Source organism: Anarhichas minor, unplaced genomic scaffold (genome assembly GCF_050575085.1).
Source record: "Anarhichas minor isolate MPS153535 unplaced genomic scaffold, ASM5057508v1 ptg000026l, whole genome shotgun sequence".
Lineage (NCBI taxonomy): Eukaryota > Metazoa > Chordata > Actinopteri > Perciformes > Anarhichadidae > Anarhichas > Anarhichas minor.
The window spans coordinates 10,571,712-10,585,911 of NW_027466472.1; the positions used below are offsets into that span (position 1 = coordinate 10,571,712).

The window sequence follows — 14,200 nt, forward strand, 5'->3', positions numbered from 1 at the left end:
ACTGGAGTTTAGTATGCTGATGAAGAAGATTAAGCCATCCACTGGGATCCCTGTGTTTTTCTTGGATGGCAGAGCTGCTGGCATAGACACTAAGCAGATCCTGCAACTTTAAAAAGGACAGCAGGGGCATAAACATGGGGTTCTGGTGGCAAGGGCAGGCGTGGCTATACTGTTTGCAGGGCCTGGTTATACTTACAACAGTAAACGCTTGACTTCAGGGAGCTGAACTCAATGAACGTTTCTCACCAAACATGAATTACAGACCAAGAAGAGGATTATGTGATTGTTTTATTTTGTCCCTAGTACTGAATGTCTATGCTTCAATATCAGTTATGTATCTCTTGTATTGAATCATTATATTAGATTTTTCATTTTAAAATATGCATTACTTGGTATTTTTGGTGTCATTATCTAGTAGTTGTTCTTTGTGGTTTGGCTCCAATGTCTAACTTTCTGTGTCACCTGTGCACATGTAGATAGGTTTGTGTTTGTGCATGCATATGTAGTTTGCACAGTTCACTTCAATACAGCGCTGGGAGATTAAATCTGCAGGTTGTATTTCACCATCAGACCTCTGTTTCAAAAATGTTATCAATACCAAATTCATAAATGTGTTACCTGATGAACAAACACCCAGTGCATTGGCTCTGTCTGGGGAAAAAAGACAATGATCAGCTTAATATTTAGAGCATTAACAATAAAGTCACCCATCAAGTATGATTAATGCTTTCTTTCTTTGTCAATGTCTATCAAGTCAATATTTTAACATGCCTCATGTAAAAAAGACCCACCAAAGAACTGGCTAATATGATGTGAGTTCTATAGCTTACATTATTTCTGCTGCTTATGATAAATAAATTATGCATTTTTCTACTGGTACCTGGAAGGGTTGTAACAATGCATTACACAGAATACAAGTATAATAGTGCAGAGCAGATTGTCCATCAACAAACCCAACCAGCCCACTCAAAAATGCCAAAATACCATTTGGCAGCCAATTGGCAGCCACTGAGGTACTCAGTGTAGCTGATCAGCTCCCCAGCTAATGCTGCTGATGCCAACTGTCATCTTTTAACAATCCGATTTCTTTGCTGTGTGTTGACTTTGTAGGCATATTTTTTTTATTGATTCTTCACTAGTTGTGGCATAAGAGGACCAAAACTAACAGTGCATTAGTCCATTGCTAAATACTTTCCAAAGCCCTTAATTTGTCTTTATCCCATCAGTTCCTGCTAAAGATGTAAATCTTCAAAAGTCACAAAAATATATACGTAAAAAAAAAAAAAAGAATGTCCTAGAACATGTGGCACTGTAGTTTCTCGCAAACATTACTCAACCAGGAGATCTTGGGTTCGGGTTTGTTGTTGGACTATTTTCAGCCAGGGATAACACATACTGAACTCTTGTGAGTATTTCTGTCAGCAGGCTGATTTATGTGCAGTGCCCATGTTCTCTATAATGAGGGAACATGCGCTTGTGGTTCATTGATGATGTTTCTATTTATAGTTTTTGGACAACAATGCAAGTGTATGGCACAGAGGAATATGTTATCAGGCTTTGATTTCAGTACTGGTAGATAGAATCAATTCATTAGCTTTTAATAGATTTGTTGAAAATAAGAAAAATGGAAAATATCACCAGCCTTACCCTTCAATTATTTAACACATTACAGTCATTTAGCAGACACTTTTATCCAAAGCAACTTACAATTCAGATTCTATCACATTTCTACACCGTAGGCACAGCTACAGGAGCAATTTTGGGGTTAACTGTGTTGCTCAAGGACACATCGACATGTGACTAGCAGAGCCGGGGATTGAACCACCGCCCCTCTGATTAAAGGACGGCCCTGCTATCCACTTAGCCACAGTCGCCCCCACTGAGCAACAATCAGCTTGTATGCGACTCTGCCTACTTAAATAATGTTTTGAGAGATAGTTATGCCACCATTACATTTTTACCAACACAATAAGGGAACGTTTTAATGAAATGTTATTCACTCACATATTTCATATACATTTCAAACATATTGTTTTCCTATAATATCCGGTCACCATGGACTGGAAAAAAAACATTGCCAATGTGACAGGCAAACAGTTACATTTCCACAGAAGCATACTGTATTTAGATAAAACATTTTAGTAGTAGAGGAGTGTAATTTTCAAGAGATAGCTGTATATTGTATATCCTATCTCCGTATACAGATAAAAGGCTTTGACAAAAGAGAACATGGTACAAACCTCATGTACCTCTGGGATCACACTGGATATTTGTCAAGTGCCTATTTGACGATGTTTTTTTATGAACAATGATGCACTATAATGAGCAAAATATAAAACAAAGCAATAACAGCTTCAATGTTCTCCATTCACCTGCTCCCTCCTTCTAACATAAGACCCTCTCACACACACACAAGAATCTCTGGATCGCTTCCTTCGCCCACTTGACACCTGTGCAGCGCACAGCTGTGCATGATTTATTTTTAACTTTATGATCAACCTTAATGGCGTTAAGTGCTTGCATGTGCTTATCATTATAATGCCAACTACAGATTGATCATCACACATTTTCTTTGAAAGTCAACCAGCCAAGCACCTGTTCAAACCATTTGATTTTACAGTCAACATTTTTCACTGATGGTTAGACAATAAACGCTCATGCTAATAAATTTATTTTTTGCATGCTTTAACTACAATCACAATCACAACATCCTTGTATAGATTGGAAGGAAAACACAAGTGCACTTCAGCTCCAGCGGTGTTGCCACAAAGCAGAAAGGGCTGCCACTGAAGAACTCTTAGGAGAACAGAACCTGGGAATACAATCCAATTACAGAGCTCTGAGATGCGTGTTATTCAACCGCCAATTCGTTACTGTGCAGGATATGATTGAAGGACAACAAACAAAGCAGAAATGTGGTTCTTTAAAAGGATGTCTGATTGTCTGCACGAAGGGTTGATTATGGGACGTAAATATCCCTGCTACTTACTCACTAACTTTGAAAATGAGGCCATACGTTTACATGCAAATACACACACACACACACACACACACACATATGAATACAAATGCACAGGTGCACTTATCCACCCACATAGCTTACGTTTCATATTAAGGTGGTATTAGACTTTCTTGTGTCATATTTAGTTAAAGCACAGTCTGTCTGTGTCCTTCTTTGCCTTCTGCAGCACAGTTTCACCTCCTCCTGGACTCCGTTACTGACCAACACATACAGCACAGGGTCCACCACGCAGTTCAGACTGGATAGTGCCAGAGTACATGAAAATGAAAAGTGCATTTTTTGTTCAAACTGGCAGTAACTTCCTTGAGTATCTACAATGTTACTACTATTGTAGAAGACCAGTGAGCGAATGAGCAGGAGAATGTGATATGGAGCAAAGCAAATTGAGAAGATCCCAATCACCCCAAAGGACAGCAGGCGGACCTTTCGCTTTGCCTGGGCACTCAAGCCGGGACTCTGGCCCACAGTGGCTAGCACCCTCCAGTAGCTGACCGCCAGCACCAGCAGGGGTAGCAGGAAGCCGATGCCCACTCTGACCAGGTTGAACAAGGCCACGGGCCACTGCATGGGGTAAGTCTCATAGCAGCGGTCATTGTTGTTTACCTCGTCATGGGCATCAGTGAGCTTGTCATTGACCAGTACCATGATGTGCAGCGCTATCACAACAACATAAACAGTGGCACACTGTGCCCAGACATAGCGTGATGATCTGTGGGTCTTGGAGCGGAGCGGGTAGGTGACCACCAGGCAGCGGTCCACGGAGATGCAGCAGAGCAGGTAGATGCTGATGTACATGTTGGAGTAGTAGAAGAAGCCAGCTACACTGCAGGACATAACGCCTAGTTTCCAGTGGTGGTCCTGCCGGTAATAATTGATCCAAAGGGGCATAGTGAAGAGGAAAAGCATGTCGGAGAGGGACAGGTTGAGCAGGAAGATTCCCAGAACATTTTGCTGCCGCACTTGTCTGCAAATGGGGCCCAGGGTCAGCACATTGAAGATCAAACCAAAAATAAAAGCCAGGATGTAAACAGACATCAGCAAGTCACTGATGGCACTCTCCTCAATGTTAACACACACAGTTGAGTTTGTTCTCACTGTGACGTTCATCTTTGCTGTAATTTTCTTTCACTTTCCTGGTCAGAAAATCACCTGTAAAAAAAAAAAAGTTTTACATTAAGAGTTTCTCAGTTTGACACAGGCAACGCAAGCTAACTCCTATGGTACCATAGAATTCATAGCGTGGACATTTTCTATCCCCCAGCCTATTTGGTGGTTCAACGAGCACAAGAGATGAAATCATTTGGTTGTCCTGTGATGTTTCTGAATTTGAGGTAGTTTAGCTCTACAGTATATGGTGCTTGGGCAACCCCCAGGGAAGATACAGGCTTAGTCATGCACCGATAATGACAACAGTTGGAGCCCACAGTGCAAATAGAAACTTAGATTGTCAAAATCCCCTCCTTATTGCTTCAACTGCTCAGTATGGAGAAAACATGTCATGCATTTCTTTTCCAAATGTCCCGTTTTTTCTTCTTTTTTTTTTACAGAAACTGAGAACATTGAGGAGCTAATCTTTTGTAACAGATAAATTAGATGTTGAAACCTCTGCTCCAAGCTGTTTACATCCTTTTACGTTAATGCTGCTTTTTGTTAAACTGTCTATTTGTTTCCCTTATTGCCCTGCATGCCTGGTCTAAATCTACGTGAAAGGCAGGGGCAGCACAGACTGAACCCGCTAAGTGAGCATTTGCATTTTACTGCAATCAGTGCTTAATACAACTTCAGCTCTGTGGGGGGAAAAACCCACAGTCAGACCCAACCAGTTGTTGCTAATTTAAATATATCCTTACAGAGACTGACTTATGTTCCAGTTTTATGTTTGATGTAACAGTCATCAGCAGAACTGGGTAGCTCAACCATTTTCCCGGTACAAGAGGTATTTAAATGTTTACTCTGGCATGAATAAGTAATGTGATCTTCATTCGTCAATTATTTCCTTCCTTGATTAACATTGTGGGTGTACAATCAGTCCCTGTACATTACAGTCAATTAGCAGATGCTTTTATCCAAAGCAAGTTACAATTCAGATTCTATCACCTTTCTACACCGTAGGCACGGCTACGGAAGCAATTTTTGGGGTTAAGTGTCTTGCTCAAGGACACATCGACATGCAAATAGCGGAGCCGGAGCCGGGGATCGAACCACCGATCCTCTGATTGAAGGACGGTCCTGCTCTCCAATAGCCACAGTCGTACATTGCAGAGCTGTAGGTGTGATTCGCGGCAGGCACATCCTAGATATCAGTCTGTGTTGCTTCCTTTTTAAAATGTGGCTGGTGCTGATATGGCACAGAAAGGCCCAAAACCAAAAATGAGTAATAACAAAGTCACCAGTCTCTCCTTTGAGTAGAGCCCTTGAATCATATCCTACAGAAACATGTGGTTGCTATTTTCTATGTAAAAGAGCACTCAATTGCTTTCATGAAGGTTTTATATGTAGATTATATTCCGTCAATTTCCTGCCTCTCTCTGAGATTTCAGCATTAGGAAATGAACCCTGTGTTCTGTGTCTTTGTGCCTTTTTGTCTGAATCACAGTGGCATTCTCTGATATTTGTTTCTTCTCTGCCTTCTTTTCTATCGCTTAGGCTGGGCCCTGGTGTGTTCAGGAAGCATCTAATGCCATTAACGTCTGTACAGAGATAGGCCGTCCCATCCAAACTCAATAATGGAGAAGCCATTTAGAGTCAGACCATCTGTAGTGAGCGATAATGTGTGGTTGCGCGTGTGTGTGAGGCTTTCTATGTGAGTATGTATGTGCATGTGCGTGCGTGTGCATGCGTGTGGAAATGGGTTCTGACTCGGAAAGTTTTGCTCATAAATCTGATAAAAATGTCAGACTGTTGGTTAGTCATCAGTCTGGGTGCACAAATATTCCCCTCTTACGAACAATGGGTCGTGAAGTGTGTGCTATTCAAATTCTTTCCTCTGCTTTTTACGATCAATATGTGTTTTTTTTCTTTTTCCTTTTTCCAACACGATTTCATCTTTTGATGTGGTTTTGACATGGTTTTTATATTGTGTCGGTTTTATTTTATGATAATCCTAATGTAAGCCTACTTTACACAGCTGGTCCATTCTTTCATCCATCAGAGCCAACTATGTGTTTGTTAGTATTGTAATCTGAACTAAGCTTGGTTGTTATTACACAGCCTTGTTACCAGGGAGGCGTTAAAAGAGCAAACCTTCAGCCTCTTCTCTCAAGAGGGGGAATATGCTGCATACCAAATCTCCTTTTCCAAGCAAAATAGAACAATATGATTTACTGTTTATGTTTTATAGCTTTCCTCCCAAATACCACAGCTGTGTTTCAAAGGTATCAGAGTCAACCTGTGCAGTATATTTCTGTTATTTTCCACAATTTCTTCTTGTCAAGCAGTTCTCTACTTCACTCTCTACCCTGGTGAGATGACCGCCGCTGGGAGAGCCACAGAAAACATTTCTAGCCTAATTATTTCTGCCACGCTGACTCACATAGCCTCGAGCATACCATCCTTCCCCTGAAAACAGTCCGCCGGGACGAGAATAAAACTAGCAAAGAAAGTGAGTTTTCAAACTAATTTAATACCTTCAACACCCTACTTGCAAAACATTAAAAATATCTCACATTTTTAACATTTTTGCTGTTACTGATATTAGTAACAGTCTAGTACAATTTCCATTTCACATCTGTAATCAACTGCAAGAACTGTAATCAATGACCTCACCTGTTAATTTTGGTAAGACGTCTTGATTGCAAAAGAGAAGCTGTCCAGTGGGTGAAAGATTTTCCACACATTCCAGAGCTGCTTCTAGTTTGACGGAGTTCAGTCCAGGAGGGTTAGAGGACGATCTTCAGAGAAGACTCTTCAGAGCTGCTGACATGCGGCCAAGCCACTGTAGTCCCACATGGTACTCTGGAAAGGTTACTAAAATAGATTATTACCGGCGTATACAATAGCTACAGCTGCTTGTTTTGTTGCTCTGGTTGAGATGACTTGCCTTTGACAGCCAAAGTAGAAATGTCAGCAAGGCTGCTGAAGGGATGAGACGAGGTACAAAAAGGGGAAGACACATGTATGAGGTGGGCGGTTTGGTTCTGTACAAGTGCATAGAGGAAGCACATTTCAGGGGTGGGGAGAAGCACCAGACTGTGATGGACCAGACATACCCCTTGAGAGACAAAGTGAAACTGCGTGTTAGCAATATATTTAAAGGAAGTTGAAACTCTGCAGGCAGACAGCGAGATACCATGTTGCATACCTAAACCTTACTGATGTAACCTTTAACTTTCACATTGATGGGAGTTGTTTCATAGTGTAACCAGTGTAAATATGAATCATAATTAGGATATTTTCACTTTACTTTGGAACAGTGATAATACCCTTTGGCGCAGAGTTAGACTGATCACCTTTATTATTACTTAGTGTAAGAAAAATGAAGTACTTTTAACCGTTTTACTGCTCAACACATAAAAGCTTGAAGTCAGGAAGTGAGCCGAGTCTGATTTACGTCTCGTGAGCTCTGCACCTGGCAGTGATATGAAGAGTGTGGTTAGTTACACAGAACAACCCTGTGTCAGTGCAATATCCAAGGCTCTTTTTATGTTTGTGAAAAGAATATGTGAAGGAAGCCTGCAGCCTATCCGTTAATGTGCTGAGTAAATATTTACATCAGCTGTGAATGTAGAGTATTTTCCTATAAGCAAGAATGGATACCTAAGATTCGCTACAGAAACATATCAGCGAGGGAAAGGTTAGAAAGAGAAGATATTCTAAAAGGGGCTTTCTAACCTCAACACCCCTTATACATCTCTGGGTTTTTCTTCTGCGAGTCAGAGTTTCAGTGTCTGTCTCTGGAATGAAAATGAAAAAGAGAAGGTCAGTAAATGTGTTTGTGTGTGTACCTTTACAAGTTCAGCTGACAGTTCAATAATAGCAAGTAGGGCCGTGGTCACAGCATATCTACCATTTTGAAAGCATTTATTAAGTCGTCAGTTGCCAGACACAAAGCTACAGATGTTTATGTTGTATGAAATGTAGCAAATCAACTCCTACTTTCTGGAAACGGCATGATTCAAAAAGTGGATTTTCCGAGGAACACACTAACAAGTGTGCACACAATCCTGTAGCAACTTGTGTGAACTATATGAAACTAAATCTAAGTTTCACTTTGTCCTATGATCTTTCATTATTTTTCCAAAGGCAATTTAATAACATTAACTTTAAAGGATAGGGCCACACTACGAAGTCTATGTCAAAACATCACTGACAGGCCATACAGTGAAAGACTTATCAGTTGCTGTAATCGTAGCCTATACTGCCAGTGAAGAGGTCCCTTCTTAACGTCTCTAATGGAACAAAATTACAACAAAATATATAGTCGTCTTGGCAGTTACAGCCTTTTTTAAATGAAATCCCCAACACTTTGCTTCACTAGACAGTGTTTCCCTACTGAGCTGTGGCAGAGGATTATAAAAGAAGGAAAGTTTGGAGTGAAAAGACTATAATTTTCAAAGATAACTTGTTTTGTGTGACTCAGACAGCTGAAGGATTTAAGCTTCAGCTTGCATTTAGAGGAATAATTTGGCACAGAATGAGGACTCTGGATGTTTTCCTCCATCTCTTACACTGAAATTGCATTAGGAAGGGATCCCATAACAAGCATGAGTGAAAACAAATATTACAGCAACCAATAACTCTCAGAATGTACATATGGGTATGTGAGTATTGTGTTCAGACTTTTAAAAAAGTGAACCTATATTCTTTAAATTTTAAAGTTTTCTTACCTTCATTGTTGCAAAATCACTTTTACATTGTGTAGCTTTGACGCTCCAACTTGAAGGACGGTCTGCTGCACTGCACATGACTCTCTAAACAATTTAGTTCAGGAAGCAGGAGCTTGTTAGGATGATGGATATACTGAGCAGTGCAGACATTACACTGTTTGCAGTAAACTCTGTGCTGCATATCTGTAATCGAAAGTGCTCCTGCTATATGCATATCGTGCTTGTTATGATGTGCACAATAATACATTATAATTACAACCTTTTGATTAACCATTCTGAGCTACAACAGTATGTCACAATAACACATTGCATTGCAAATTAAGTCATTTTGTATGCTTGTTTATTTAACTTGCACAAATGTCTGACGACATTGTTTTTGAAGGTAACATAGCATTTTATAGCAAGACTGTAGTCATATCCCAGTAGGTCAGTAACCTCATTATGCTGCGTCTTCCTCTTTAAAGGAAAGCTTTGACATGAGGTGGAACTTTTGTGATAGGTCTATGTTTAAGAGTTGTGCAGTGTGCAGACGTTTTTAACATGGTGGACCTTATGGGAGGTACCTTTTTTATCTTCTCTTTTTTTCATTATAACATTATAAGTCTTTATTGCACAAAACATTTATTAGGAGTAATAGTAGTAGTATTAATCATCTATAAGTTGATTTTAAAGTACCTGCTTGGTCTATTTCTGTATTTTTATAAATGTGCAGGATAAAGAATATTTGTATAAAAACAATAAAAGTGTCTTTTTATCCTAAACTTCTTAATCTAAAGTTTTAGAGCTTAGTTCTTGTAAAGAGAGACTGGTGTGCTGCAGGATGAGTTCTGGTGTGCCTTTTGGTTTTGCATCCGTCTGACAACCGGAAATGTTCTGCAATTTTGCAAATTGTTTTAGACTGTTGATTTAGTCTCTTTCAAAATGCATTATGCCTGACTGCAAGGGCAAGCTCAGCAGCTGGCCCATAGCCGTTTAATGTACTTGATGGCCAAACTGCAGGTCAATGGTTCTGCTTTCATAATGGCTGATGAGAAAAGTGCAATCGTGATCATGTTACGCAATTACAGAAAAACATTTGCAGAGCTAACAAGGTTTTGTTTTGTCTGTGGTTACTGACATGTGTTTAATGGTTATCTTAGGAAGCAGAATTACTGAGCTTGGCTGACTTAATAATGGAAACAAATAAAAAAAAATACTTATTGTCAACCAAAACCAACAAATTAATTGATTCCGCACTGACAAGTATACTGCCTGCCTAGCCAAAGCCGGAAATAGTTTATTTACTATTATTTATATATTATTATGCCATAAAATTCCGTTTCAAAACCCATCAATGAGTGCCAGGTGAGATGTTCCTTCATTAAACTGAACATAGCCACCATAGATTATTTTGAGTCGATACACTTACACAAACCTTTCTGCTCACTAAAGTAAAGTACTCACTAAAACACCAAATGTGCTTCCGAAAATAGTCCCCAAATAATGTGCTCTTTATTGCTTTCTGAGTAACATTTGCTAAAAACTACAGTGATCAGCGGTTTAAGGAAGTTATTGGCCTTTTAAAAAATAAATACAACTATATATATATTGTAAACCGTTTTAAATATTTAAAGTCCCAGTAAAGTATAATCAGTGATTTGTTTGTAAACATTATACACGTCAAAATAATTGCTGAGAACATGCAGAAAAAAAGACTTATTGTGAATTATTTAGTATTGAATTGAGGAGTTGGACCGTTAAACCGTCTTTCACCATTTTTGAGTTGAGGATTTTTTGGGCGGGCCTACACAACCCCTCCCCTAACACTATATCAAAAAGAAGACTGCGTAGCGTCAGTGGTTCTGCTGCTCAATCATGAGTTACAACACAGTACTTACCACGGCCTACAGTTAGCTAGCTAGCTATGCCTTCCTGCCAATGCATATTCCCTGGATACAAAAAAGCTCAGTCACCATATTTAAGTTATCGAAAAATGATGACACAGAGACGAGGTGGATTAATCTTGTGAAGAGCTCCCTTGATGGAGAGCTAAAGGATCACAACCAATCCCCTCACAGTTTTAACAACCTTTTTTCTGAAACATCTGGGATTCAGGTATGAACCGCTTGTTAATGGGGCCGAACCAACCATCTCTCTCCCCGGCCTTCATCCTCCTGACCTGCCGACATCTGGTGCCATTGCCTGCAGTGCGTGCCCATCAATGAGTGTAGAAAGCCTTGTGTGCTTGTGTTATACTTACAACAACCTCATTAGACCCGCTAGTGGCCGAACAGTTAGCAACGATGGCTAATATAGATGAACAATTTGCTGAAACGAATGTTAAATTGTGAAAGCGGACGTTGACGTAAGATTACAGGAAACCCGCCTTTTTTTTAATCATTCAAATTTAGCTCGGGTTTGAAAACACCACAATGTTTTGTGCTGTGATGAACTCAGATGACATATTTATTGTTGCTTTACCCGATCATCAGTATGTGACTCAATGGGTTGAGGGCAAGGATAGGGAAGTATAGCATCCTATATGAATCAGAACATGTTTATTACAGTCTTTTACTGGGGTTTGTTGAGAATAACAGTGACATTGAATATTACCAGTCATATTCTTTAACGTTAGGTTAGTTTCAACTGTATGTCTCAGTTGAACTAACCTAATTCTAGAGCTCTGAATCAACATCCACACCTCAGATTTATTCAACAAAATGGCAATTCAGTCTCATTTTCAAGCTCAGATTGAACAGAAGAAGTGTTCTAATTTGTTAAATGGAACACTTTCTCATCCGAGTAGTCATGCTATATGTTTACACATGTCAAGGTTTGGATCTCTTCTGCTTATTATTATTGCCACTTGCCCGGGCAAAGCTTGTGGAGGTGTAGCTGACGGGATAGTGATAAAGCGGCCCACACTTAAAAAAAACAAAAGGAGACAGAGAGAAAGACTATTTCATTTTGTGTTGTTGGACTTGGCAATGATGATTGGTGTAGTGTAGGAGGAAATAAGGGTGTATTTCCACCCGAGTAGCTGGCTGAAGTGCGCTCATCCCATAATGGAGACCAATTCACTCCCTTTGCCTCTATAGCCACAGGGTCCTTGAGTGCCACTCAGTCTGTGAGGTGTAATATGCGTAAAAGAAAAGAAATCAATTCTTTGTCCTCTGACGGATACGAGTGAAGTTTTGTGTCTACTCAAATGCAAACATAAATCCATCATATCTAAAGTCCATGTTGCATGCATTCTTGAACATTTGCATTGGCCCTAATGTATGTACATTTAAACAGCAATTAAATTTGACATATCTGTTATAATTTGCTCTTCTTCAGTAAAGGACACAATAACAGTCTGTCAGACTAGCATTGTATTTTATTTCTGCATGATAAGAGGTCCTAAACCTGACCGACAGTAATGGTCCTTCCTTCTTAAACATGTTAATATTGAATCATCATCACATATCCATGAGTGATCAGTTTTGTGTGTTTTCTCTGTTTATAGATGACAGTTATGTACAGATGAATACATGAAACATCCAAGACAAAAAAATTGAATATTGTTCAAGGTTTGTATTATCCGTTACCAAGGCTAGTATGACCTTTCAAACATGGTATATAGTCTACGCACATTTGACAACTACATAAACGTCAGGTTACACATGGGTAAAACATCATCACTACAGTATGTTTTCTATTGTATCTAGACAATTCTACTACTTCACAGAGACATGCAACATATTGACATGACAGGCTGTCAATAATCAAACTAAATACACTCTCCAAAATGTAGTTCAGTAATCCAAGCTGTCTGTTTATGCACTTATATCATAGGGAGGGGTCTGCTGTCAACAACAGTAAACAAGTAGCTGTGTTGTTGAAGCATCCATTTACCTGCTCAGGTGTAAAAAAAAAAAAAAAAAAAAAAAGAAAATAAAAAAAAATCTTCTTTCATTGGCAGTATTTGAATCTTATGTACACGCAACTGTGAGGACATATTATTCTTCACCATTTAAATACACAACTGATTGGTGAGAGTGGGCAACTCAGGTAATGGACAGCTCAATGCTGAGTTCATTTAAAACCGAAATGACATGTTCAATCACGTGTTTTTTTTCTAAGAGCTTATTGTGGCTCAAAGCGCTCGTGGTAATTACCGCAGGATATGCTGCCACCAGATCAATACCTCCAGTTTTCACTACAGGACATTCAATTATGGGGATGCACTTGTGAATGTAAATGGGTTTGACTTCATGCCTGCACATTAGTAATTACCAGCACAGAGGAAGTCTTTTGTCACCGGAAAGAGATTGGACCGGTCTTTACTGAAGACATAAAAGAGCCTGTCATTCCCGTCAGTCCAATTAAATGACACCAAAACCAAAATGGTACTTCTCTTTTAATGGGAGGCAGTTTCATTTTCAATCGTCACCGTTATTCGTTTAGAAAAACACCTCAACACAAACACACCAACACTACTTCTTTATCACCTGTGGAGAAGAAGCATTTCCTGCTTCATTTAGTGATAAGCATCTTGCGGTTGGAGGAAAAGAACACGCTGCTCTTTATTTGTGCGAGATATTCTAATTTGAAGTTTGACGTAAAGGCCGCCCAGGTCAACCGCACAGAGTCGAGCCGTCTTCACCATGAAAATTGTCCAACAATTCAAAATATGAAAGACGACCAATAACAGCAGAGGCAAAGAAAGGAAGTCATTGCCTGAAGAGATACATTGGATTTCTTGCTGTAAAATTGAGTGCTGCCAAACACATGTTGTGCTGTGAAAGTCTTGACAGCTGGACCCTATTCTCATTAAAACAACACAACTTGTCTCTGTTAGGCTCTAGGTCGACCATCCCAATCCTCCCTCCCTCTCCCTACTTCCTTCCTCCTTCCTAAATAAGCTTGAGTCCTCTGTCTCTCTCGCTCTCGTCAGAGGATGCTGACTCTTTCAGTGAGGCCTTGCATATCTGCATCCTCCTTGCCCTCCTCATCATCATCAGAGGCGGGGTCAGCAGGAGGAGGCACAAGGTGAGCAGGGTAAGGCAGAGTATGTTCCCGGGCAAACATTTGCCAGCGGCTGTCATCACTCTCATGGGTGAGGTAACGGCCGCCGAGTTTATTCTCCAGCTCCCGCAGATCCAACCACGTCTGATAGTCCTGAGACATGAGAAACGGGAATAAACACGGATGAAATTTCAGTTTCAGGAACCCTAAAATTAGATTCAAGTTTAATGGGCTTTGATGTGTTTATAGCACATCATCCGGTAATCACTTAAGACAGTGCGTGTGTGTATCCATCTGTATGTGTGCGAGTAAGAACTTGATAACCCTCGACTGGTCTGACTGCCTGACACTGAAGCTTTATTAA

General features: G+C 39.9%; 2 protein-coding genes across 2 annotated transcripts in view; both read right to left on the reverse strand.

The window, feature by feature from the left end:
* Positions 1–1,577: 1,577 nt before the first annotated feature.
* On the reverse strand, positions 1,578–7,093 carry gpr184 (G protein-coupled receptor 184). The gene is made up of 2 exons (XM_076101044.1): positions 6,788–7,093; positions 1,578–4,171 (listed from the first exon to the last, which is right to left on the reverse strand). The coding sequence occupies exon 2, from the start codon at positions 4,127–4,129 to the stop codon at positions 3,107–3,109; it is 1,023 nt and encodes a 340-aa protein (XP_075957159.1). The 5' UTR covers positions 4,130–4,171; positions 6,788–7,093; the 3' UTR covers positions 1,578–3,106.
* Positions 7,094–12,187: 5,094 nt separating this feature from the next.
* Positions 12,188–14,200, reverse strand: part of prkd2 (protein kinase D2) — a 33,233-nt gene continuing 31,220 nt past the window's right edge. The window contains exon 19 of the mRNA XM_076100468.1: positions 12,188–13,989. Within this exon, the coding sequence (XP_075956583.1) occupies positions 13,762–13,989 (228 nt within the window). The 3' untranslated portion in view covers positions 12,188–13,761. The remainder of the gene's footprint in view (positions 13,990–14,200) is intronic.